At 44.8% G+C, this 27,559-nt stretch overlaps 1 protein-coding gene across 1 annotated transcript in view; it reads left to right on the top strand.

Annotated features, from left to right (window-relative positions):
* The window catches only part of LOC148515342 (solute carrier family 22 member 6-A-like), a 99,630-nt gene extending 94,683 nt beyond the window's left edge, over positions 1 to 4,947 (top strand). The window contains exons 9-10 of the mRNA XM_088480142.1: positions 1,454 to 1,657; positions 3,457 to 4,947. Coding sequence (XP_088336268.1) covers positions 1,454 to 1,657; positions 3,457 to 3,541 — 289 coding nt within the window. The 3' untranslated portion in view covers positions 3,542 to 4,947. The remainder of the gene's footprint in view (positions 1 to 1,453; positions 1,658 to 3,456) is intronic.
* Positions 4,948 to 27,559: the final 22,612 nt, after the last annotated feature.

Here is a 27,559-nt window from a genome sequence, read left to right as displayed (position 1 = left end):
TTGACTTTAAAATGATTGCTGCTTTAAAAATATGGGAAGACGCGCAGGGGTTCCCGCAGTGGCTGCAGCGTGCACCCTATTACTGTACATAAACCCTTATATTTAAGAATCCTGTCTTGCATAAACGCAGCTCTACCTATGATGTGGTAGAGGACATTGGGCCTGATTCAGACCCACTCGCGAGCGGCTGTCCGCTCGCAAGTGGGTCGATGGTGTGCACTGCGCATGCGCACGACGGAGGGAGCTCCGTCGTGCGCATGCACGAGACGCGACGAGCGAAGGACTTTCCTTCGCTCGTTGTGTCTGATCAAAGGGGGCATGCTGTCGATGTTGATTGACAACACGCCCCCTTTGGTGGGCGTGCCTGCCAGACGGAGGCGTTCCCAAGGGAACGCCTACCGTCAGAAGCCGGCCCCACTGACATCACTAGTGATGTCAGTGGGAGTGATTTTGGCTCTGATAGAGCCAAAATCACTCCTGGCCTTGCGGTTGAGAAACTCAACCGCAGCCTTCTGCTCGCACTGGCGATGGTCGCGATGGTCAAGACCACAGCTATACGAGCGTCCAGGAGGACACTCCATATTTATGGAGGTGGGCCCTGATTCAGAGCGAGCGCTCTGGTCAGAGCGTCCGGCTCTGAATCAGGGCCATAGTGCGCAGAAGAGGAACGTTAACATTACTACCTAACAGCACTGAGGTTGTGGGTTTCATACCCACTATGGCCCTAACTGTGCGGAGTTTGTATATTCTTCCCATGCTTGCATGGGTGCTCCGGTTTCCTCCCACACTCCAAAAATATACAGTATTGGTAGATTAATTGGCTTTTATCAAAAACTAACCCTAGTGTATATGTGTGTGTGTGTGCATATGGTAGGGAATATAGGCCCCCATTTACCAACAAAGCATACCTTTAGCGCTCACTAAGATTACCGCTGTTTGTCACAGCATCATGGAGACCCAGCGGTGCCTTTCTGGCTTCAGCAAAGCCTTCCCGTCAGTGCCGGGTCCCCGTGTCATGCACATGTGCAGACGGACCGTCGCGTATGAGTATAACACCGGAGCCCCGTCGCTGGCAGCGTTAAGTTGCCAGAAGCTCAGCGGAGGACCTCGCTGAAGACTTCGCAGGACCTCGCAGGAGAAGTATTGGTAACTAAATACCAGTGAATTTTTCGGTAGTATTACAGTGATACTAAACAAATAATTCTGCTGATATTTGCCTTCGTTGGTAAATAGGGGCCATAGATTGTAAGCTCCACTGGTCTGATGTGAATGGCCAAATAGTCTCTGTAAAGCACTGTGGAATATGTGTGCGCTATATAAATAACTGGTAATAAATAAAAAATAGTATCTAATACAGAAGTATTCCTGAAGTGGATCCCATACATACTGTATGTTTAATACATCTATCGCAGTCCTAGCATATGTAACACTAAATTATATAATTGCTTCTCAGACAGAGTGGTCTGGGTTTGGGATCCACCATGGCACGTGTTGGAGGTATCGTGGCTCCTCTAATAAAGATGTTGGGTGATTTCTATCCGATCCTGCCTATGCTCATATACGGTGGTGCACCTATAATATCTGGACTACTCATCTACTTCTTACCTGAGACAGTCAACAAACCACTGCCAGACACCATAGAAGAGATGATAGCAGGGTAAGTCCAATATCTGTCCCAGAGCCGTAACTAGATATTTTGGTGCCCTGTGCGTGAAACAGCATTCATAGGCAAACGCAGGGGGGGTTTCCGTCTGCCTGGAAACCCCCCTCCCCAGCACACACATGACCACAGTAGAAATAGTAATATAATAGAATTTTGCCAGTGTTGCATGTTCTTCTCAGTATCACAAATTAAATAATTAGCACCACCTGTGGATCTTTTAACATGTATCAGACAGTAATAAATAACATGTGCACCAACTATGTGTTCTGGAAAACATGCATTATTAGGGATGCACTGCTATAGAGCCCAATATGTACATATATGTCCAGGGCAGTGCTAGGTTCTTCTGCTGCTCCTCCAGGCTCCCAGACTTGCTCCAATAGTCTGGAATGGTGCCCACATCTATAATAAAAAACATCCAGCTCAGGCAGGATGGCCCTAATGACGCATCTAATGGCTTATTGTGATCGCTGGTCCTGTATATGCTGGAATTATGATACACAATACACTTTGTATGATGCATATTAAAACTGGTTGAGTACTAATTCTGCTCTCTTCATGGACTGGCCACACTCGCTCTAAAATCAAGCATTTGGAAACCCCCCTCTAGAAATCCTGCGTTTGCCACTGGCATTGGTGTCCCCCCCAAGGCTCAAACACTCCCAACTGACACATTTCCCCCTCATACACACACCAAGGCTCTTTATTGTATATGCAGCACTGCAGCTACAGAACAGCACCTGTGCCACTAACTGATAATGATCAAGGGTTAAAACACCCAAAGGTTTCTTATTGTAGATATATGTAGCACAGACCTAGTGGATGATGACGCTGGACCTATCATTCAATGGGTCCTTTTGGTGGTGGATGGGTTGGCTGTATTTCCCCTTCGTGCTAGGGACCTGGAAGTGACGTGAGTGAGGGCAGAAGTGCAGTTCCTGCCCATGAGAGCCAGCTAAAGAAGTACTTTGTCCCCACTTAAACACGTTTGTTGTCCCCTCGCACGCTCGCTGCGCTCGCCGCGCTTCGGCCACGGTGGCTCGCTATGCTCGCCACATGGCTATATTCCCCCTCTATGCCCACTTGGATGGCAGGGATTGACGCTGGATACTGGCTGATGACATCAGGGTCCTCTCCGTGAAGGGGATTTAGACATTACCATGCTTGGATGTGGCCGCCGCAGACGTAACTGTCACTGTGACTCGGACCTGCTGTGCTGACGCTGCGCTGCAGCCGCCTACAGAGCACCTGACCCTCCGTCTCCTCACTCTAGGACTGTGGGAGGAGACATTGTGGCACTGGGTCTGGAGGCGGGGTGAATACTGTAAGTGACATGATGCAGGGGCAAGGCTCGGTGGAAGAGCCGCGTTATTAATATATATATAGCAGCGGGCGTCTGACGGAAAGAGATTGTGGTGGGCGGACGGTTCCACTCACAGGGCTTTTGCCCTCTGTGCGGCGGCATTGGTCGCACCACCCTAGTTACGGCCCTGATCTGCGCTATTAAGCATTTTTAAGTGTAACCCATAAAGCATCAACTGTGGAAGAAATGGGGGAAAATGTTAGATTTCTTGAATATACTATGCAGGTATGGTGTGAGGGGTAATGATAGATTTTGTACAAGTATGTTGTCCTTTGGATGTTAAATATAGGTTTTTTGTGTTCACAGCAATGTTTTTTTCTCCCCTCTTCCCCTCCGTTCTGTACAACATAGTGAAATAGGTGTAGATTTAGCTGAGGAAATCATGGAATCTCTAAATGGTTGTGATAATGTCCTTTTTGTTGTTATACAGAAAAAAGCCACACGTGGAAGAACAGAAGAAGGAAATACTACATCTAAAGGCAGTAACCACAAATTCTGTGCATGATGTGGTGTGATGTCAATAAAGATTGCAGAAGAGAGTCAGACAAAATGCTATAATGTATTTATGTGAGTTCTTATGTGGCCTTATGAGATACATTCATTGAAGATTACTGTGGGAATCTGAAGAGAATACTATCTGAAATGGAATAATATAGCCTATCTGAGCACCTTTAAATCTATGTCGCTAATACGGTCACAAATGGAATCGATCTGACAGCCTAATATAAGAAAGTTATATAAAATAATAATACACCAGACCATTTTTTAAGTACACCATCACATACTGCATTTTCTAATACCTGGATCTGATCCCCACAACCATGGCAAGTTAGATAAAGCAGGCTCTAGCTGCATGTACAGTAGGTGATCATTGCAAAGGATCTTGTAGAAAGGGCCAGACCACCCAATGAACTATTTACCAACCTTCGTCTTAATCATAAACAGTTTATTGTACATAAAATGTGGATCCTCATTTCTGAAGTGCAGAGAGGCCAAGGCATAGAGCAAAATCCTTTTTGGTGGTGCTGCGTATGTAGAGTTGTGCGGGTAAACTACGATTATTTCCAGCCGAGGGCCAGACAATAAGGTTACATTAATTGATTTTCTATTTATGGAGCACTTGAAGTGCGCTGAGTGCACACCTGTGCCTCCTTAATAATTCTTCTGTATGAAAGAGATGCATCTAATGTAAAATACTTCATATTAACAACATTTCCCAAACTAATAACAAACTGCAGACTTACCCTGGAAGTAAAAAAAAGCAAATAGGGGGTTATTTACTTATTTACTAAATGCAAATGTGGAGAAAATCTAAAGGCATTGAGAAAATGTAAGAGGTAATGACTACACCATAAGGGAGAATATCATGCTTGATACAAAGGGAAAACAGAGGGCTTTAAGACGGGATGGGTACGGGATGCCGGTGCTCGGGATGTCGGCAGTCAAAATCCCGACAGGGTTAGGATACTGACACCTGTCAGCAAATATCCTAACCCTCCACCTCTCCCTACCTTAACCCTCCCTCACCGGTGCCCAAACTTAACCTCCCCCTCCCTGCACCCTAAACCTAACCCTCCCCCATAGTGCCTAATCCCTAACCCTCCCCCCAGCCCGCTAAATACCTTCAGGATCCCGGTGCCTTATTCTAAGCGTCGGCATCCCCTGTGTGCCGGAATACTGAACGTATCACCTTTAGAACATATAGGATAAGACATAATAGAAGATACAAAAATATCACAGGATAGCCAAAATGGAAAGTTTACAATTTAAGGGAAAAAACATAAGCGAAGACAAGGAAGAACCACAGGAGTGAGAGGAACAAGAGGAAGAGAATTGGAGTATTGAATAAAGGGCACACAGATCCTTTCAATAGGTGTCTTGTAATTCTCAAGTTGTTATCAGATATTCGTTTATGAAAATAAACAAGCAATGAAACCAAGTCTGTGTATATATCGATATGGTTATTATGGGTATAGACATAGGATAAATCCGAACACATAAGTTTCCTGGATAAGTATAGTCTCTGCAGTCACCAGAGGAAACCAAAGAGAAAAAAACATAATATAACACCTTTAAGTGTGTACCAAGTAAAAGCAGATATAAAGCTAATTACTTGTTCGCCAACATCAGTAAGACAGTATGAAGACACATAAAGGTTTCTTTGATCTTCCTTCAAAAGATGTTGCATTCCGTCTTTAAACACAGGAACATCTGTGGAGAAAGTCGGGCCCCGTGCAATAACGGCACCTGTTACGGAGTGGACATCAACCAAACTTTTGATGTCCAATGGTGCAGTAAGTCTTCATTTGCAAATGACTGAATGTTCCACATTTAAAAATGGCTTTAATGGTGTCCAGTAAATATGTCTATTGACATACTGTATTTAATGGAGACTATTAAAGCCATATTTGAATGTGGAAAATTCATGTTCCTGTGTTTAAAGACAGAATGCAACATATTTTGAAGAAAGATGAAAGCTTGGATGAAGAAACCTTTATGTGTCTTCATACTGTCTTACTGATGTAGGCAAACAAGTAATCAGCTTTATATCTGCTTTGACTTGGTGCACACTTAAGGGTGCTATATTTTATTTGGTACTTGTGTACTTTACGGACTCATTGCAGAGAGAACCCAAGTGTCCGACACTCATTATTATCAATCATGGTAATGTCTAAATCCCCTTCACGGAGAGGACCCTGATGTCATCAGCCAGTGTCCAGCATCATTCCCAGTATCCAGCGTCATTCCCTACCATCCAAGTGGGCATAGAGGGGGAATATAACCTTGTAGCGAGCCACCGAGCCCGCGAGGGGACAACTTTCTTCTTAAGGTGGGGACAACTTTCGGTACTTGTGTACATAAAGTACACAAGTACCATTTAAAACATTCATTGGGTTCTCTCTGCAATCCGTAAAGTCAGGGCTGGCCCAAGCCTCATTTTTTTGGCAAGCGGATATAGATTTTGGCGCCCCTTGTTGAAATAAAACCTCATATTTCGGAGTGTGAATTATCAGGAGTACATGTAATAATGTAACAATGACAAAAGGGAAGCTGTAGATAAAAAGACCAGCTTTATATACACGGTTGTAATGTAATACTATACTAAAGTGCCATCACTATGGTTGACGTAAATGAGTGCAGTCACTCATGGTGTCACCCCACATGGATTTTCTCCTGCATCAGACCATACAGAATCCTTTGTGATAATATACAATGGACCCAACAGGGGGAAAAAAAACATTAACCCCCATTGTGGGGGCCCCCACATGATAAATAAAAAACACATACATATGCCCCCACATGAAAATAATAAAGCACATAGGCTTTGCATGAAAAAAACAAAACACATAGGCTTTGCATTAAAAAAAAAACACATTAGCCCCCACGTGAAAATAAAACATGCACATAAAAGTAATAAAAAATATAGGATTTGCATGACAAAAAAACCACACACATAGGCCCCTACATGAAAATAATTAAACACACACATAGGCCGCCACATGAAAATGTATGAATAGGGCCCCTATACAGCAGGACCCCCCTGGTGCTAAGCTACAATTACACCCTAAGATACGTATTCAGGGAGAGGGAGGCAGCCAGTGGGTGACAGGGAGATGATGACGACAGAGTGAGGGCGACAGTACTAGGTGACAGGGACAGAGTGACGACAGGGAGAGGATGACAGCAGTGGGTGACAGGGAGAGGGTGACGACAGGGTGAGGGCGACAGCACAAAGTGACAGGGAAAGAGTGACAGCAGGGAGAGGTTGACAGTACTGGGTGATGACAGGGAGAGGGTGACAACAGGGAGAGGGTGACAACAGGGAGAGGGTGACAGCACTAGGTGACAGAGAGAGGGTGATGCCAGGAGACGGTGAAAGCAGTGGGTGAAAGGGAGAGAATGACCAATGGGCAGCCAGTCCATGACAAATACAGTGTAGTTAAATTTTCTTACATGGAGCCAGAACTTACTGCAGCGCGTGGATGGCTCTTCCTAACCTTGGACTTAATGCTGGGGATGGTCACGAGATTGTGACGTCAGATCCCCAGCTTCCAAGCAGTAGCAGACCCTCTGAGAGAGAGGAAGCTGGGGTTGTAATGCAGAAAGGGGAGGAGCTGAGGAGAGGGGAAAGTGAGGCCCCTCCTCCTCCTCCAGCCAGGCACAGAGTCTGCTGTGTAACTCTGGGGGGAGGAGCTGAAAAGGGAGGAGAAAAGAGAGCTGCCACTCCTCCCCCTCTGCCCGTGCCTGGCTTGTCATTCAATGTGTGGGCTGATGTTTAGGTAGTGCCACATCTGCGGCACTGGCAGCTGGCTGCGTAATGGCATATAATGAGTCAGTGTGACTCATTGTAATGCCGAAGGCTGTGGGGGACAGCGACAGGCCTCAGATGACGCCCTTACAACTTGGTGCCGTACGCGTCTGTGTACCTGGCGTAATGGGCCAGCCGGCCCTGCGTAAAGTACAGAAGTACCTTATGCTTTTTTCTCTTTGGTTTCCTCTGAGGGATACACTGGTGACTGCAGATACTATACTTATGAATACCCCTAAATTGCTAGAGAGAAATCATCGCTGTCCAAACAATAATTGTGGTTCCAAAGCACAAAAATTCTATTGCATTCAAAATGAAAGGTACACGCTTTGATCCAGCACAATTAGCGCAAAAACAATTAAATACAAAAAATAAGATACAGCCCAATACATACGCGTGCGCACTGGTCCCAGCATACAGTCATCAGTCCAGAAGCCTGTGGTAATCCAAGGAGAATGGCTGTATGTTGGGATCAGCAAGCAGGTTATATACTTTACAGATTACTGATAACAACAATGTAGACAGACAAACATAATTCCATTGGTTCTTGCTCTTGGTCTTTGTAGTATGCTGTAGTTCATATGTTGTCACTAGGGGTATGTCCCAATTCTCCAACAATGTCTTGAGATTACATTGTCTTTCTTTAACTGGTTAAAGACACTACATACAGAGTATACATTCTAACTAATAATTTCCTATGATCCATAACCATCTAACGCAAGATGCGACTTCCTCGCTGATAGACTCGAATATCTGGAAATAAACAGGGTGTCAGTATAGTACCAAACATGCACACTTTACACCATAATGATTGTCTAACAAAACCTTTTCTTAATGCTAGGGAACCTTTTCTATATGTGCTTGCATAAGTAATAGTGAGTATTTACAGGAATTCAGCAGTGTGTGTTGTGCGTCTGAACATATTTGTTAATGTGTGTCTGAATATGTGTCATGGATTAATTTTATATATATATATATATATATATATATATATAGTAATATATAAATATACACATTATATATATATATATATATATATATATATAGCTTCATCCAGTAACTGTTTTTTTTATATTATATTCATCTGAAGATAATTACAAAATGTCATATAAAATGAAGTTTGCCCTGCTCATAGGTGCTGCAAGCCTTGGCAAGAAGTCTGATAATTTTAACAAAGGCTTTCCTATGCTTATTTAAAATACAATTGTTAGTTCTTCTTAAACACATCAGCATTGGACACAAGGCAAACAATTGCTAATGATATTCAAACTTCTGACAATTGTTTCTAACTCTACATTCAGAACACTTCAATTGTGCATATCAGTGTCTGGGTTACATTTCAATTGCCACAGACATACTGTATGTATGCGGAGCTTCTCAATTTATATGCAAAACACTCACAGTATCTTTGTGTATTTTTGATTACTTTTCTCAGACATACTCCTGCTTCTCACACACTTGGCTAAACCTTGAAAGATATATATGTACGCATTTGTGCGCATCGGCTTGCTTCCAACGCAGAGTAGCGTCTGATTTTACTCTTTATCAGCCCATAAACAACTAGATTGTCAGATAATAATTACAAACGATCATAACCAATTATTTGACTTCGACAATACTTATCCAGGAAACTTCTGTATTCGGATTTATCCTATGTCTATATCCATAATAACCATATTGATTAATATACTGACTGGGTTTCATTGTTTGTTTATTTTCATACACAAATATCTAATAACAACTTGAGAATTACAAGACACCTGTTGAAAGGATCTGTGTGGAACAACTCCAAGTGCAATTTTGTCTCTCGCCTGTTTTTTGATATGTATAAGTATTGAACTGGTGTTTCATTTTTGAGGCCATTCTCCCCTCATGTGAACACCTCCGTTTGGGGGCGGCCCCACTGACATCATGAGTGGTGTCAGTGGGAGATATTTCGGCTCTGTGAGAGCCGAATCTCTCTGGGGCTTGCGGCAACAAGACCCTACCACAAGGGTCTCATCGCAAGCCCGATGGTCGCGATGGTCTTGACCATCGCGACCATCTTCCTGGCCACTCGCTATAGCTGTGGGTGGTCACCCACAGCTATGCAAGCGGCCAGGAGGCCACTCTAAAAAACAAGAGGGCAGGCCCTGATTCAGAGCGAGCGCTCTGTCAGAGCATCCGGCTCTGAATCAGGGCCACTGTCCCATAGCCACACACACACACGGCTCCCATAGCCACACATACACACACACACACACTGTCCTTATAGCCACACACACACTGTCCTTATAGCCACACACACACTGTCCCATAGCCGCACACACACACACTGCCCCATAGCCGCACATACACACACACACTGTCCTTATAGCCACACACACACACTGTCCCATAGCCGCACACACACACACTGCCCCATAGCCGCACATACACACACACACTGTCCTTATAGCCACACACACACACTGTCCCATAGCCGCACACACACACACTGCCCCATAGCCACACACACACACGACCCCGATATCCACACACTTACACACACTGGCCCATAGCTGCACAGACACACACACGCAGCTCCCATAGCCACACACACACTGCCACACACACACATATGGCCCCCATAGCTGCACACACACACACACACACGGCTCCCATAGCCACACACACACACACACTGCCCCATAGCCGCACACACACACACACGACCCCCATATCCACACACTTACACACACTGGCCCATAGCTGCACAGACACACACATGCAGCTCCCATAGCCCCACACACACACACACACTGCCCCATAGCCGCAAACACACATATGGCCCCCATAGCCACAGACACACACTGTCCCCATAGCCACCCACACACATAGTAGTAGTAGAGCAGTGTTTTAAAAATCTTGTGACACTGTAAGTGGCTGCGCAGTGTGTTATTCTTTTCTTATTCATAATAAATCTTATGACACTGTAAGTGGCAGCACAGTGTGCTATTCTTTTCTTATTCATACAAAATCTTGTGACACTGTAAGTGGTAGAGCAGTGTTTTACTCATAAAAATATATTGTGACACTGTAAGTGGCAGTGCAGTGTTTTATTCTTTTCTTATTCATAAAAAAATCTTGATACCCTGTAAGTGGTAACGCAGTGTTTTACTCATACAAAATATTGTGACACTGTAAGTGACAGGGCAGTGTGTTATTCTTGTTTTGTTCATAAAAAATCTTGTGACACCGTAGGTCATTTATACCGCAGTGTAATATTTAAAATTGGTACAAATTGATGTGTGTGTGTGTAACCCACTTCATTCATGATTGTTGATATGGAGAACAGTCAGTTTAGAGGAGAGCAGGAACCACATCTAGAGCTGGAGCTGCTGCCAATGCCACAAGTCATGACGATACTAGTCCATCTACGTCATCTACTAAAGCCGATACCCAAGGGCATACAGGGCTCAAGTCAGGGTATCTAAAATCAAAGAACCAATCTTTTACATTGGTAAAGAAAAAAACATCAAAGGGAAAGTTAGCTGCAGAAAGACATAAAATTGTCACAAATCCTGAGGAGAGTGTGTCGGCGGGTGCCATGTGTGAGCCTGACCTTTCCAAAACTGTACTCAAAGAGTGGCCTCCTTCCACAACTTGTGTTTCCCACCTCCTTAATCTCTCCCTCTCTTCTGGCACTGTTCCTTCTGCATTCAAGCATGCACTTGTCTCCCCCATTCTTAAAACACCTAACCTTGTTCCTAACATTCTCTCTAACTATCAACCAATCTCTCTCCTCCTTTTTGCCTCCAAACTCCTTGAGCATATTGTTTACAACCACCTCACCACATTTCTTTCCTCCCACTTCCATCTTGACCCTTTTCAGTCTGGCTTCCGTTCTCTCTACTCCACTGAAACTGCCCTCATGAAAGTCAGCAACGACCTCCTTGCTGCCAAATCCAAGGGCCACTACTCCCTGCTCATTCTCCTTGACCTCTCTGCTGCTTTTGACACTGTGGACCACCCTCTACTGCTGCATATCCTTCACTCCCTTGGTCTACGTGATACTGCTCTCTCCTGGCTGTCCTCCTACCTCTCTGACCATTCCTTCTTTGTTTCCTCTCACAACTCCTCCTCCCCCCACAGCCTCTTACAGTAGGTGTTCCCCAAGGTTCTGTTCTTGGGCCTCTCCTATTCTCTCTATACATCCTCTCTAGGTAAACTCATCCGCTCTTTTGACTTTCATTATCATCTCTATGCTGATGATACTCAGATCTACCTTTCCTCACCTGATCTTTTCCCTCGATACTGACTCGTATCTCCAACTGTCTCTCTGCTATCTCTTCCTGGATGTCCCAGCAATTTCTCAAACTTAATATGCCTAAGACTGAGCTGATCGACTTGCCACCCTCCCACATAATATCATGTCCCACTATTTCTTTATCAATAGATGGCATAACTATCTCATCTAGTCCCAAAGTGCGTTGTCTTGGAATCATCCTGGACTCTTCCCTCTACTTCAAACCACATATTCAGAACCTCTCACAGTCCTGTCATTTCCATCTCAAGAATATTTCCAAGATCAGACCCTTTCTCACCCAGGATGCCACCAAAACCCTCATACATTCACTGGTCATCTCCAGATTGGACTTCTGTAACCTACTCCTATCTGGTCTCCCCAAATCTCATCTCTCTCCTCTCCAGTCTGTCTTCAATGCTTCTGCTTTCCACTGGCTCCCCTTCCCTTCCAGAACCCAATTCAATGTTCTCACACTCACTTACAAAGGCCTCACCCATTCCTCTCCCTTTTACATCTCTGATCTCATCTCTCTTCACTCTTCTGTCCACCCTCTTCATTCACTTAATATATGCCGCCTTTCATGCCAATTGATTACTTCTTCCCACCCGCCTCCAAGATTTTGCCCCTGCTGCTCCCCACCTTTGGAACTCTCTCCCTCTCCCCATCAGACTCTGCACCTCTCTACAGTCATTCAAACAAGCTCTTAAAACCCACCACTTCATTAAAGCCTTCCAGCTCTCATCGTAACTTGCTGCTACATCTTCTTTCCTCCCCGCCTACCCCATCTGTGTCACTCCTGTTTGTCTGCCACTCCCTTAAAGAATGTAATCTCTTTCAAGCAGGGCCCTCTACCCTCTTGTGATTCTCCCTACTGTAATGTAATTTCTATCTTACTCCCCACAAGGGCAACTAACACTTGGCTGCTTATGTGAGTGTTAAGGTTGCTAATATAGCAATGTTTATTATACATGTCTTTGTCCTGCTTTGTATTGTATTGTAAACCACTGGTTTATGTTTTTATGTTTTTTTTGTTTATGTACTTTGTAAGGCACTGCGGAACACTTGTGGCGCCATATAAATAAATTATTATAATAATAATAATTCCCAGCCTGTACAGGGACGTTAAAAATAACTTAATTAGTGTCCTCCAAAATGCTGTTGTACCCATTGTCCACTTAACCACAGATATGTGGACAAGTGGAACAGGACCAACACAAGATTACTGACTGTAACAGCCCACTGGGTGGGTGTATTGCCTTCAGCGCCACCAACAGCAGCAGCATTTATGAAACAGCAGCTCATTCAAAGAGAGGCTACTCTGTTTATCACCAGTTTCACTAAGAGGCATACTGCTGACAACCTCTTAGAAAAACTCAGGGAAGTCATTGCAAAATGGCTTACCTCGCTTGGACTCTCCTCAGGATTTTTCATTTCTGACAATGCCACCAATATTGTGAGAGCATTATAGCTGGGTGAATTATTACTATTATACTTTGTTTATATTGTGCCACAAGGGTTCCGCAGCGCCTTACATAGTACATAAACATAGTGCACAAACATAGTACATAAACATAGTACATAAACATAGTACATAAACAGCTGAGTAGAACAAGAAAACAGCATCATACAGTTTAAGACACTACAAGACAAGTACATGGCATATAAACACTGCTGCAACAGAAGCAGGATGGCAAAAGTCACGGGTTAGGTGCTTTTGAGTATAGAGCAGATAATATAAGTAAAGAAAGGATAAGCACAAGAGGAAAGAGGGCCCTGCTCATGAGAGCTTACATTCTAGAGGGGATGGGCAAACAGACAGGGGTGACACGGATGGGGTAGACAGTGAGCATGGGACAGAGGGTTAGGCTGACAGATGGCTGGATTCCTATTTTACAGTATGTGTGGAAGTCATTTGAATTAAGATTTACGCCACTGACATTCTACTTTAAGAGGCAGTTTTTGTAGGTGTCTGTGGAAAGCCATGGCTGTTATGTCAGTTTACGTGAAGTCTGACGGGTAGCTGAAGCCACTTCAAGAAGGGCTATTTAGAGAGTTTGGTTAACGTGTAAACCAGCAGTCTCAGGTAAATGTAGAAATTGGTGAAAGTAGTTATTGTAAAGAGATGTTCAGATGTAAAATAATAAGTTGTGATCAAGTGTGAATTCTATAAGGCACATTTATTGATTTGGAGGGTGATGGGAGACATGTGAGGTTTGCAGGATATTTATTCCATAGTAAAACCGCTGTGTGTGTGTGTGTGTGGGGCCTGGATTTGGTGATATGTCACCAGATAATCAAAGCAGAAGGATGGAGAAGTAGATATAGTTGTAGGTGTGTAAAAGTTTTTTATAGTGACACAATGAGGCTGTAATAGTCAATTTTTGATGAAAAGAAAGCTCATTAGTTTTTAGAGGAGGTGAGTGACTCAATAGGGCGGCAGTGTGCCAAGAGAGGAGAGATGCAGGGAGAGTTAGGGATGTTATATCCTTAAAGAAAATACAAAGGAGGGAGTTGATAAAAAGAAATGTGTAGTACATGGTGAGTTTTAGGTTTGTTATTTTTAGACAAATTTTAAAGCAATCAGTTTCTTAATCTGAAATGACCTTAGATGTTGGTCAATGTTTGTTCAACTGTTTGATTAACTGTTATGTAATCACACTTTGTGCTTTTAACCCCAGCCTCCCCTAGACTGAATATAAAGGAGTGGTATCCCTTGATTAAGACAGGCTACAACTGACTCAATTGGTCTGCTGATCAAAGGAGATAACTTGCTCTGAGTTGGAGCAAAAACCAGGCCAGATATATACCATAAACTATGCTTCACTGACCAGTATACAGACTATACAGGAAAAAAAAAAAAAAAAATCTATGCAAGAGAGACAGTCACATACATTTAATTCCACACACGATTGCAAGCATGAGGTTCTATGCAGAATATAGGTGCAATAAGCAGGATGAGAGTCACATACATTTAAATCCACACACGATTGCAAGCATGAGGTTCTATGCAGAATATAGGTGCAATAAGCAGGATGAGAGTCACATACATTTAAATTCACACACGATTGCAAGCATGAGGTTCTATGCAGAATATAGGTGCAATAAGCAGGATGAGAGTCACATACATTTAAATCCACACACGATTGCAAGCATGAGGTTCTATGCAGAATATAGGTGCAATAAGCAAGATGAGAGTCACATACCTGAGGGATGAAATGAAATAAACAAATGATTAGTCTATATTCATGCAGGGTAACTGTTTGATTAACTGTTATTTAAACACACTTTGTGCATTTAACACTTGGTGCTTTTAACCCCAGCTGCAAACAGCCCCAGCTGCCCCTAGACTGAATTCCAACACATACCATGCTTTGCCCAAACAATTATCTTGGTGGTGCAAATGTTTCTTTTAAAATGACAGGACCATGCAGGAGATGCTATCTGTGGCCCGCAAAATTGCTGGACATTTTTGCTATTCAGTGGGTGCATGTAGAAGATTGCAGCACCTACAAGAAATGTTGAATTTGCCCTGTCACCAGCTAAAGCAAGAGGTAGTTACGAGGTGGAACTCCACCCTTTATATGCTTCAGCGGATGGAGGAACAGCAAAAAGCCATCCAAAGCTACACAAAGAACTATGACATAAGAAGAGGAGGGGGGATGTACCTTACTCAAGCTCAGTGGAAAATACTTTCCGTGTTGTGCAAAGTGCTGAAACCCTTCGAAGTAGTCATCTGTGAAGTGAGTTCAGACACTGCCAACTTGAGTCAGGTAATTCTCCTAATTAGACAGTTGGAAAAACAGCTTGAGAAACTGAAGGACGAGCTGAAACAAGCGATTCCGCTAAGCATGTCAGACTTGTAGATCAAGTCCTCTATTCGCTTTGCCAGGATCCAAGGGTTGTCAGGATCTTACAATCGGATCAATACATTTTGGTGTCCGTGCTGGATCCTAGGTTTAAGTCATATGTCGTGTATTTCTTCCCAGTGGACACAAATCTGAAGAGATTCAAAGAGCTGTTGGTAAGGAAATTGTCAGCTCAAGTGACATGTGATGCAGCGACGGCTCCTCCTTCAGTTTCTCCAGCAAGTGCGGCTGCCAGGAAAAACTAAACTTTCCCAAAAAAAGACCCACTGGTCATGCATGAGTCAACGCATCCAAGTTTTAACATCTGGTCGGGTCTAAAAGAATTGCCTACATTTAATGAGACCTCAACCGTGACTCCATCTGATACAGTCACCATTCAAAGAATGGTTGCTGGCTATTTTAATGATAGCATCCAAATAGGCATATCATGCAGTCTGTTTCACTACTGGCAGGAAAAAAAGTAAATTTGGAGGCCCTTGCACAAACTGGCTTTGCTTTACTTGAGCTGCCCACCCTCCAGTGTGTACTCAGAAAAAGTTTTCAGCAAAGCCAAGAACCTTGTCAGCGATCAAAATGTGGAAAAGATGATGTTTATCAAAATTAACTACAAATTTCATGAGGAAGACTTTTACCTCAAATTACATCCAAAAATGACAGAGGCACCTGAAGCTGTAATGGTGGATTCCAGCGGGGACGAATTAATATTGTGTGAAGCTGATGTACACACTGATGAGGGTGAGGAATTGGATGATGATGGTGACAACATCTTGCCTCTGTAAAGCCAGTTTGTGCAAGGAGAGATCATTGCCAGCAATATCAACTGCCCGTTTTCACAGTTTGTTTTGTGGGGGCCCAAACAGACAAATTGGCAGTCCCTGTCTCTGAAGTGATTGGTTTGTCAAACTGTGCATGTCCTGTTTACTATATACAACATAGTAAGTGGAAGGTCCCAAGGACAATTCCATCTTCCACCTCTTTTCTTTGCATTATGTGCTGTTTGGGGCATTGCTGCCTGACATTTTTAATTTTATAGTGTATTAAATTGCCATCCTGTCTGCCACTGCTGTGTGGCAAATGTTTCATAAATGTCCTATTTTTTTTTTAAACTGCCGTGCTTTTGTGCCACTGCTCTGATGCTTCCTTTTTTTTTTTAGTTTCATACTGTATTTATTTTAACTAAAATCACAAGTAGGCATACTTGCAAAATACTCTTATGCCATTTTTCAACCTTGATTTTAGATACCAACCTGGTGGGCTGGGCTTTCCTTGATCATAACAGTGATGTCTGGTCAGATGCAACTCAAACCCAGATAGAGAGGCTACTTTGTGATGGTATCTGGAGATGTTCTTCCTCCTCCCCTCCCAGCCTTCCCATCCATAATCCCAGAAACACAATGATAAGAGATGTTTAGTACCAGACTTTAAGATCCATCTGCTCCCTTCCTGTTCAGAGCTTCTGTTTTGTGTGCTGCCACAGACATCATCCCCTGCATGACCCTTTGATGCTTTTTTAAAAAAAATTGGAACCACCGAGAAGCTCCATTGGGGTAAGGACTGATATGAATGAGTAAAATATTTTTTTGTAAATGCCTCCCCGCCTCCCTTATAAATTTGCTTCAGAATCAAAAAATTTAATAAAATGTACTACTTATCAACCCTTCCTTTCCCTGCCTTCAACTACATACATATTCCAACTCCCCCAGGCCTTTTGAGTAATAAAAACATTTGTTTCTTGATGTGCCATGTTGGAAGTTGAACTGCCACAGCTGCTGCAATCTCTGACATACGGTTGCTGAATGCAGAAATGTTTATAGCCACAGACAGCATTTCCTGTATGCCCCTTTAAGTTTAAAAAATATTCAGAACCACCAAGTTGATTTTGTGGGCAAAACATGGGGCATATTGTTTACCCATGCTCTCCCTTCCTCCCTCATAAATTTACTTCGGAATAAAAAAGTGAAATAAAATGTACTATGAATCAACACTTCCTTTACCTGCCTTTAACTACCTACATAGTCCATCTCCTCAGGCCTCTTGATTAATGAAAACATGTTTCCTTATGTGCCATGTTGATTGTTGAACTGCCACGTGTTGTGCCACCCACCGATGCCGCTTAGCTTAGTCAGCCAGCTAGCTTGGTGCAACTTTTGGGCCTAAACTGGATGAAAACAATATTGTGAGCTGTGAGGTGGTCAAAATTGACTGGAAATGAGTGTAAATTAATGTTATTGAGGTTAATAATACTGTAGGAACTAAAAAAAAGCCCAAATTATGTGATTTTAGCAGTTTTTAGCGATTTTTGAAAGAAAATACAGAACCAAAACACGCAAGGGTGGTTTGTGGTGGAGTGAACCCCAAAAACAGGGCAGGGACAGGTGTGCAGGTATTATGTGGAGAAGGAGAAATTCTGTGGCTAGTGTTTGAACGCCTCTCTCTCCTTACCTTCCTCCATAAGGAACAAGTTTTGGTATTGTGTAGTATTCCTCTTGTTTTTGGGGTTCACTCCACCACGGCACCTGCTATCTAAAATATGGAGTGGAGAAGCTGCGGTTTTAAAAGACCTTGAGGTCATCAGCACAGCAGGCTACCTGGATAGATGGGGACTTTAAGCCATGTTACATGGCGCTAATTAAGTGCTTGTATAAGACTTGGATTTCACTACATCAGCAGCACTTACCTTTTTATATAGAGACCCAGGGTCAGACTGGCCCACATGGGTACAGGCAAAATCCCCGGTGGGCCCTAATGCCTGAGGGCCCCACCACATCTTCAAGTTTCAGACAGTGCACTTGAATGCATTGTTACTCTATTACAGAGTCAGCTTGTTAGGTAGACCAGGAACATGGATGAACAGACCATGCAGTGTAGTATCCATGTTGTCTACAGACAATTGTTCTCTATAATGGTTAGCCAAGTGTCTGTGGTGACTGGCCACACCTCTCTGTAGAGGTTTAAGCATGGGTCCCTACCACTGCCTTCCCCCGGTGGGCACTTCATGCCCCAGTCCGACACTGTAGAGACCTAATCAAGGCTTCAGTCTTCCAAGTGTTAATTGTGGACACAAGAGTATCCATTTATACTTATATCTTTGTGGATTACAATCCAGTGAGATCTTTATGTCAGTCAACAAGACAACTTTATGTAGTCTTTATTACAGCTGTTTATGTGTACACATCATTTAATGTATGTTAAGAGGTTTTATATATGTATATTAGATTAGTCTGTGAGAAGAATTGTAACTTTTTAGTATATGTTGTATTGTAACTAGGTCTATTTTCTAGTACAATCTATATAAAGAATGATGATTCTTATATTATTTTTGGTGTCTTGAATCCATTTGTTGATTTTCTGCCATATTTAGTCCTTTAACAACTCCAATATTTAGATTATTAGCGCAAACCGCCTTGTTCCATTTTTGTCTGGTCACCCCTTGTCTGATCACCCCTTGGTGGTCTGAATTGGGTGTACACAGACCCATAGGTGTGTGTAGCTGTTTGTTTTTTGGTTAATCATAATTAGCTTACCAGCGCCGGTCTGATAATTTTTGTTGTTTGCAGACCATAAATTTGACAGCGCCGAGTACAATTTCGGCGTTAGTAACTCCTCCAGATTAAGGGCTGAAAAATGAATGACTTTATAATATTGATGTGAGTTATAATCTGTGGTAATGTAGACAAGTACACATTTTCCATATAGTGAATTGAAAACCTGAAATCTTGTTGTTACCAGCACTTGATCTAAATAAATGACCTTTTCTCTCCCCGTAGACTGCCTCTGACGCATTACGCCTTAAGCGTAGACTTTTGTTAAAGTACAATCTTAGTTTTGGTGTGTGCATTCATACAGTATATACCCATCCAGGGGCTTCTCCTTCATTACCTTTTATTAATCATCTGTGTTCAATCCATAATACTACATTGGTGACTGTGAGGATACGGGGTTCTCTCAATCACCCAGACACCGAGCAGACAACGTGATGGTTTATTTTTCCTCAGCACACAGAAATAGATAATATGTCAGGACAAGCAGTAAATCCAGTGAACGGGCAATAAACAGGTAGCAGTCCAGACAGAGGCAGTCCCAGTAGAGTATAATGTCCCTGAACAATTCCACGAAATAGCTAGAGACCCTCAGTCCCCACAGTAGAAACTATCACTGATCACGCAGCAGTGCATAGCGTATGTCCACTCAATCACTTCCAGGACCCCACACGTAGAAACTATCAGAGATCACACAGCAGTGATAGTCCCTGGGTACAATCAAGCATTTCCAGGACCCCATGCAGTAGAAGCTAATCACAGAACACACAGCAATGAATAGCGTATAGGTCCTTGCAGAATTTCCAAGTATAAATCCACAGAACTGGTGATGTGTTCCACTAGCACCTTGGCAGAGCGAGGCCTCTTAGCCAAAGTCAGCGACTAACATGTGGAGTTACCTTCAGTGACCTGTTTTAAAATCTTCCAATTTCCAACGATATTGTGACCTCCCAGGGGGGGTTGCACCGTTTCCTGATTGGTGCGAGTCCCTTATGCTGTCACTTTCTCCTACCTCCTCTGGGTATTACTTCCCTGACGAACACCTGCTGGGATGGTTCCGTTCAGTCTACCAGGTTCACGTGAAGCACAAAACAGGCAAATGGAAGGAGGAGTAAATCCTGAGCGTCCCCTGGGGAGGTGGGAATTAACTTAGAGGGTCTTTTGTTTTGGGAGGTGTCACCTTGCTCTAACACAGACATATGGACCAGGCTAACATCAAGGCTTATCCAGTATTAAACATTTCAATAACTTACATTATTACAGTACATAATAGACATGCTAATGAAAATGTGTGTCCTGAGAATGATCACACATACACTAGGAGACGGATGGGGGACACAAAAGGACTAAAAAGTAAATTGATCTCTGCAATGACTGAGATGCTGCCAGTAAATTTGTAACACACATCGCATGTCCTCACATTCCTCTCCCACTTTTTAGGCCTTGTTCCCAGGGGTGATAAGGACACATTACTGACTGGGCGAGGCGGTGCTAGGTCTTCCAGTGTTGCGTAGAACTGGGTCTGGTTCCTGCTGACGGGACAAGCCATCCGCGTTTCCGTGATCTCTACCCTGTTTGTGGGAAATAGAGAAGTTGTACAGTTGCAGGGCCAAACTCCATCTTAGCAAGCGTCCATTGTCTCCTGCGGTACGTTGTAGCCAACTAAGGGGGTTATGATCTGTGACCACCGAGAACTCGCGCCCATACACGTATGGCTGCAGCTTCTTAAGGGCCCAGACTATAGCCAGACACTCCTTTTCAATAGTGGCGTAGGCTACCTCACGGTCGACAAGCTTCCGCGAGAGAAAAGCCACTGGGTGTTCACATCCATCTTCCCCTACCTGGCTCAACACAGCTCCTATTCCATAACCTGAGGCATCGGTTTGCACAATGAACCGCTTGCGAAAGTCGGGGGCTGCTAATACTGGGGATTGGGACAAAATTTCCTTAAGCTGGGAAAAAGCCCGTTCACACTCAGGGGTCCAGTGTATTTCTCGGGTGTACTTTTTGGTCGTCAGGTCAGTTAATGGCTTGGCAATGGTGCTGTACTGGGGCACAAACTTCCGATAGTACCCTGCCGTTCCAAGGAAGGCACGTACCTGTTTTTGGTTAGTGGGTTGAGGCCACTTCAAGATGGCCTCAATTTTTGCTGGCTCTGGACGAATTTGGCGTCCACCAACCCTGTGCCCGAGATACAACACCTCTGCTTTTGTCTGGTCTGATAGTCAACCCCGCCTGGCTAATCCGGGCTAGCACCTGGGCAACATGCTGCAGATGTTCCTCCCAGGTCTCACTAAAAATTGCTATGTCGTCCAGGTATGCCTGAGCGAACTCCTGACACCCTGTCAGCACGCGATCTACTGTACGCTGAAAGGTGGCTGGGGCATTCTTCATACCAAAGGGCATGGCTGCAAATTCAAATAGCCCAAATGGGGTGCTGAATGCAGACCTCTCCTGTGCCTCCCTGGTAAGGGGTATCTGCCAGTACCCCTTACTAAGGTCCACAGTGGATACATAGCGAGCCGCCCCCAACCTGTCTAGCAACTCATCTACCCGGGGCATGGGGTATGCATCCATCACAGTCACCTCATTCAGCTTCCTATAGTCCACACAGAAGCGAGTGCTCCCATCCTTCTTAGGCACTAAGACTACACTGGCTGCCCAGGGACTAGTGGATGGTACAATGACCCCAAGTGCCAGCATTTCATCAACCTCTTTTTTGATCATGTCCAGCACCTCTGGACTCACCCGATATGCGGGTTGCCTAATGGGCCGAGCCGCCCCGGTGTCGACATGATGGGCCACTACATGGGTGCGCCCTGGTTTGCTTGTGAATTGAGGTCTCTCTACCTCCAACACCTCCCTCATCTTTCTGGCCTGGGTTGCTGTTAACTGTGAGCCTATGGGCACTGCCTCTACCCCTAGATCCTTTTTGGTTGCTGCTAAAATGTCAGGGATAGGGTCAGTCTCTGGGTCATCCATAGGTGGGCAGCAGATTGCCACAGCCCCTATTTCTCTAGTGACATACTCCTTTAACCGATTTATGTGGTAGGTACCCACCCGCTTCCCTGTTGGACCTAGGGCAACAATATAATCTACCTGGCCCTGACGACCCATGATGGTATAGGGCCCTGCCCAGGTTGCCTGTAACTTGTGCTTTTGGGCAGGTACTAGAACCATCACTTTCTGCCCAACATCTAGCTCCCTTTCATGTGCTCGCTGGTTGTAGTACTGGCTCTGCCGTTCCTGTGCCCCCAGCATGTGGTCATGCGCAAGCTGCATCAAACGCTGCAATCTCTCCCTCATTTGGACTACATACTCCAGGACAGGAACCTCAGGTTCCTGGAATGTCCCTTCCCAGCTTTCCCGGACTAGGTCTAGAGGCCCTCGTACCCTTCGTGCATATAATAACTCAAAAGGGGAGAATCCAGTGGAATCTTGCGGCACTTCGCGGTACGCGAATAATAGCTGCTGCAACGACTTCTCCCAATCCCCCCCCTCCGATTCAGCATATGCCCGCAGCAACTGCTTTAGGGTCCCATTAAACCTCTCGCAGAGCCCATTCGTCTGGGGATGGTAGGCTGTCGTGCGGAAGGAATGGACCCCAAATTTGTCCCATACTGTTTGCAGCAAGTCCCCTTGAAATTGTGTACCCTGATCGGTAACTACTTCTTGGGGAAATCCTACACGGCTAAAGATGTCCATGAGAGCCTGGGCAATATGCTCAGCATCTATGGATGCCAGGGCCACTGCCTCAGGGTATCTAGTCGCATAGTCAACTACGGTCAGTATGTATTTCTTCCCTGTTCGGCTCGGCTTCTTAAAAGGCCCAACAATGTCCATGGCCACTCTCTTAAATGGCTCGCTTATGACAGGCATGGGTTGTAGGGGAGCTCGACGTGGGGGCCCCCTGAGGCGTTGACATACCTCACAGGATTCCCTATACTGTTTTACTGCTTGGCTTATTCCAGGCCAGAAGAAGTGCCGTAATAGCCGGGCACGGGTTTTACAAACCCCTAAGTGGCCTGCTAAGGGAGTGTCATGGGCAAGTGCTAGCAACCGGGTACGGTACTGCTGGGGAACAATCAACTGTTTCCTTAGGACTTCAGGCTCTAAGGGGTCTGCTTTTGCAGGCACCCTGTACAGTCTCCCCTCCTCCCACTGGATGCGATCCCCCTGAGGTCCCCAATCTGCCCGTTCTGCCGCACTGCGGAGGCTAGCTAGGGAAGGGTCTGTCCGTTGGGCTTCCCTAAATGCCGTCCTGTCTAGCTCCCCCAGATTCCCATTACAGTCAAACAAGCCTGGTTCAGTGTTACTCACCGGTGACAGGTCAGGGGTTGTGGCCATTGATCCCACCAAGACCGCCGATGCTGGCCCGAGAGGGTCCTCGGGTGCTGTCGCCAACAACTGCGCTTGGCTCCGGGTGATAGCTCCCACAAAATAACTAGCCAAACCACTGCCCAGATCATTTCCCAGGATAACATGGGTGGGTAACCCACCCAAAAGTCCCACCTCCACTTCCCCTGAGTCCAGGCCCCAATCCAAGTGTACCCGGGCCATGGGGATAACAGTGATCTGCCCTCCGGCCATGGAGATTTTAATTTTCCGTTTCTCCAATAGTTGGCAGGGGGGATTAACTCCGGTCGGACCAGGGTAATGGAGGCCCCGGAGTCTCTCAATCCTTGCAGTTCCTGTCCATTGACTTTAACAGGCTGTACGTGGGTTTTCATGTTATCCGGGGTAGCTTTCCCAATAGCTGCTACTACCTCCACTTGATATGCTACTTCCTCCGCCTCTGGCGCATCAGGAATGCAGTTCCCCTCCCCACCCCCAAATGTTGTTTCCTGGCACACAGCTACCCTGGGCACAGCTGGTCGGGCACCTGGAAATTGTCCTCTTCCCCGCGGACAGTCTCGCTGCACATGCCCTACCTGGTGACAGTTGAAACACCGCCGAGGCTCTGGAAGTGCAGGGCCCCGCGGCCTTGCATTGGCCGTTTGCAGAGCTGGGGTGTGTAGTGGGGCCGGGCGCTGGGTTGCCAGGTAGGGATTCTGGTCTTGTTGGGGCCGTCGGGGGGCTGACCTCTCTACTGGGTTGGCTCCTCTCCACCGGGGCCTGTTAGCTGTGAACTCGTCAGCTAGGTGTGCTGCATTCTCCGGAGTGGTGGGGTTCCGATCCGCCACCCACTCTCGAATTTCCGGGGGCATCTTGTTAAGCAACTCTTCCAGGATAATAACGTTTTTAACCTCCACTACAGTGCATGCCTGCTTTCCGGCCAACCATCTGTCACAGTTCCGCCGCAACAGGTTCTTAAACTCTGTAAATGAGGTATCCCATTTCCATGACATTGACCGGAACTTGGCGTGGTATGATTCAGCAGTCACCGCATATCTGGCAAGCAGCACCCCCCGGACCTCCTCATAGGACAATGTCTGTTCTGGACTCAAAGCCTGGCACGCTTCCAGCGCCCGTCCTCTCAGACTGGGTAACAAATATAGAGGCCATTCTGCTGCCTCAATTTTATGCAGAGACATCATTGATTCAAACGTCTGCAAATGGTTATCAATGTCCGAGCTGGCCTCATCAAAAGGCGGTATGTCCCGATATCGCAGCCTGGCTGGCTGACTTACTGATACTGGTGGGACAGGGGTGTAGGTCTGTGCTCCCAGTGCGGCCCCCAGTACCGCTGCTCCTTGTCCTAACGCTGCCAGCAACTCCCGCAATTGATCTACCCCTCCCATGGTAGGCATTGCCCCAGAAACCGTTGTCGCCGTGGTTCCCTGACCCTCGGTCTGCTCCGGTACATCGTCCTCATCGTCCTCCTCCACTGGATGATCTTGGTCCCACTGGGCTAGTTTTGCCATTAATTTTTTCCTGGTGTCCTCCGCATAAAACTCAATCTGTTTTATTCGGCAGAGATCCTGCAGGGGGCCCTTCTTGAGGTATCGGTAGCATAGTGGTTCTGGATCCATTCCCTGCTGTATTTTATGACTTTATGCTTGAAAGCTGGTGTCTGAATGATCCCACTGTCGCTGCCGCCAAATGTGAGGATACGGGGTTCTCTCAATCACCCAGACACCGAGCAGATGAAACCAACGTGATGGTTTATTTTTCCTCAGCACACAGAAATAGATAATATGTCAGGACAAGCAGTAAATCCAGTGAACGGGCAATAAACAGGTAGCAGTCCAGACAGAGGCAGTCCCAGTAGAGTATAATGTCCCAGAACAATTCCACGAAATAGCTAGAGACCCTCAGTCCCCACAGTAGAAACTATCACTGATCACGCAGCAGTGCATAGCGTATGTCCACTCAATCACTTCCAGGACCCCACACGTAGAAACTATCAGAGATCACACAGCAGTGATAGTCCCTGGGTACAATCAAGCATTTCCAGGACCCCATGCAGTAGAAGCTAATCACAGAACACACAGCAATGAATAGCATATAGGTCCTTGCAGAATTTCCAAGTATAAATCCACAGAACTGGTGATGCGTTCCACTAGCACCTTGGCAGAGCGAGGCCTCTTAGCCAAAGTCAGCGACTAACATGTGGAGTTACCTTCAGTGACCTGTTTTAAAATCTTCCAATTTCCCACGATATTGTGACCTCCCAGGGGGGGTTGCACCGTTTCCTGATTGGTGCGAGTCCCTTATGCTGTCACTTTCTCCTACCTCCTCTGGGTATTACTTCCCTGACGAACACCTGCTGGGATGGTTCCGTTCAGTCTACCAGGTTCACGTGAAGCACAAAACAGGCAAATGGAAGGAGGAGTAAATCCTGAGCGTCCCCTGGGGAGGTGGGAATTAACTTAGAGGGTCTTTTGTTTTGGGAGGTGTCACCTTGCTCTAACACAGACATATGGACCAGGCTAACATCAAGGCTTATCCAGTATTAAACATTTCAATAACTTACATTATTACAGTACATAATAGACATGCTAATGAAAATGTGTGTCCTGAGAATGATCACACATACACTAGGAGACGGATGTGGGACACAAAAGGACTAAAAAGTAAATTGATCTCTGCAATGACTGAGATGCTGCCAGTAAATTTGTAACACACATCCCATGTCCTCACAGTGACCATTAACAAATCATTCAAAATCTCATTAATAATGTGATTTGCGTTATGAATTAGCATTTCATGGTAAGCATTCCTGGTCAAACAGAGAGATGACCCTAATCTATTTAGGAGTGTAGCTTTCAATCTTCACCAATGCCATGTATGTGAAGAAAATTAGTACTTAAAGAAACTACAGAAAGAATATTACCTGTACTATTTTTATTTTTTTTGGCAGAAGGTGACATAATAAATTAAAAGGGTAATTTAATGTTTACATTGATTACCAATACTGTGACCTAAAGCGAAATGTTTAGTCCTAGATTGTCCTTTAACTATAACGACGTCGTTATCGTTCAATCGTTGAAAAAATCGTTCAGTTTCTGAGTTATAACGATGAACGATTATCGTTTATGCGCATTCCCGTTTGTAGTTTGTAGTTCATTCTAACTGACCAACTGAACGATTTTCATTAAGGGAAGTTACAAATATCGTTTGTAGTTCAAAAAATAGTTCATTACACTTTAAAAAATCTGATAGAAAATCTGACAGAAAATCGTTGGTAACAAAATCGTTACGTGTGTATGCTCCTATACAATAACCCTAAAACCGTGACAGAGATAACGATGACTCCCAGGTCTGTGGGTGCCAAAAGGAATCTTGGGTTCTGGTACAGTAACTTCCTACCCCTTCCCCCTTTGAGGGTGTGTGGCCACAGCATATTGGGGGATTGGCTGCCCCTGGTTGTGGGCATGACTAGCATGTGAGAAATGTCTGCCCACCGGGCATAACTCCCAGCAGATGGGATGGAGATGGTGGGGCAGTCCCACATAATCTGCGTTTTTAGCAGTAGGTATGTATTGTAGATGTTATTATAGAAAACACAAAAATTAAATTGTCCATAAGACACATACCTTCAGAGCTGCACTTTTTAACAGTGTGGAGACATATACCTTAAGGTGAAATAAAATAAATCTGAACAAATACTAAAAAAAAAACAGTAGTGGGGTACTAAGCCTTTTAGGGGCAGGTGTACAGTACTAAGCCTTTTAGGGGCAGATGTACTAAGTTCTGGTAAGTGATAACTTGGAGAGTGATAAACTACCAACCAAACAGCTTCTAACTATCATTTTTCAAACACAGCCTGTAACATGACAGTTAGGAGCTGATTGGCTGGTAGTTTTTTCACTCTCCAATTTATCATTTTCCAGAGCTTAGTACATCACCTTCATAAAGTGGAGATATATAAATTACCAACCAATCAGTTCCTAACTGTCATTTTTCAAACTAAGGATGCCCATTTATCAACTAGTTTTATTATACGCAACAAGTTTTAAATCTTTCAAACACTGGAGGGTGCATATCTATCTATATTAGGGGTGAGCGGGTTCGGATTTCTGAAATCCGAACCCCCCCGAGCCCCCCCGATCCGAGTCCGATCCGAATCAGGCTCGACTTTTCCCGCCTGACTCGGATCTGAAATCGAG

The sequence above is a fragment of the Taudactylus pleione genome, unplaced genomic scaffold, assembly GCF_031769625.1.
Source record: "Taudactylus pleione unplaced genomic scaffold, aTauple2 ptg000250l, whole genome shotgun sequence".
In the NCBI taxonomy this organism is placed as follows: domain Eukaryota; kingdom Metazoa; phylum Chordata; class Amphibia; order Anura; family Myobatrachidae; genus Taudactylus; species Taudactylus pleione.
The sequence above is the reverse complement of the archived record's forward strand: the minus strand, read 5'-3'. Positions and strand labels throughout refer to the sequence as shown.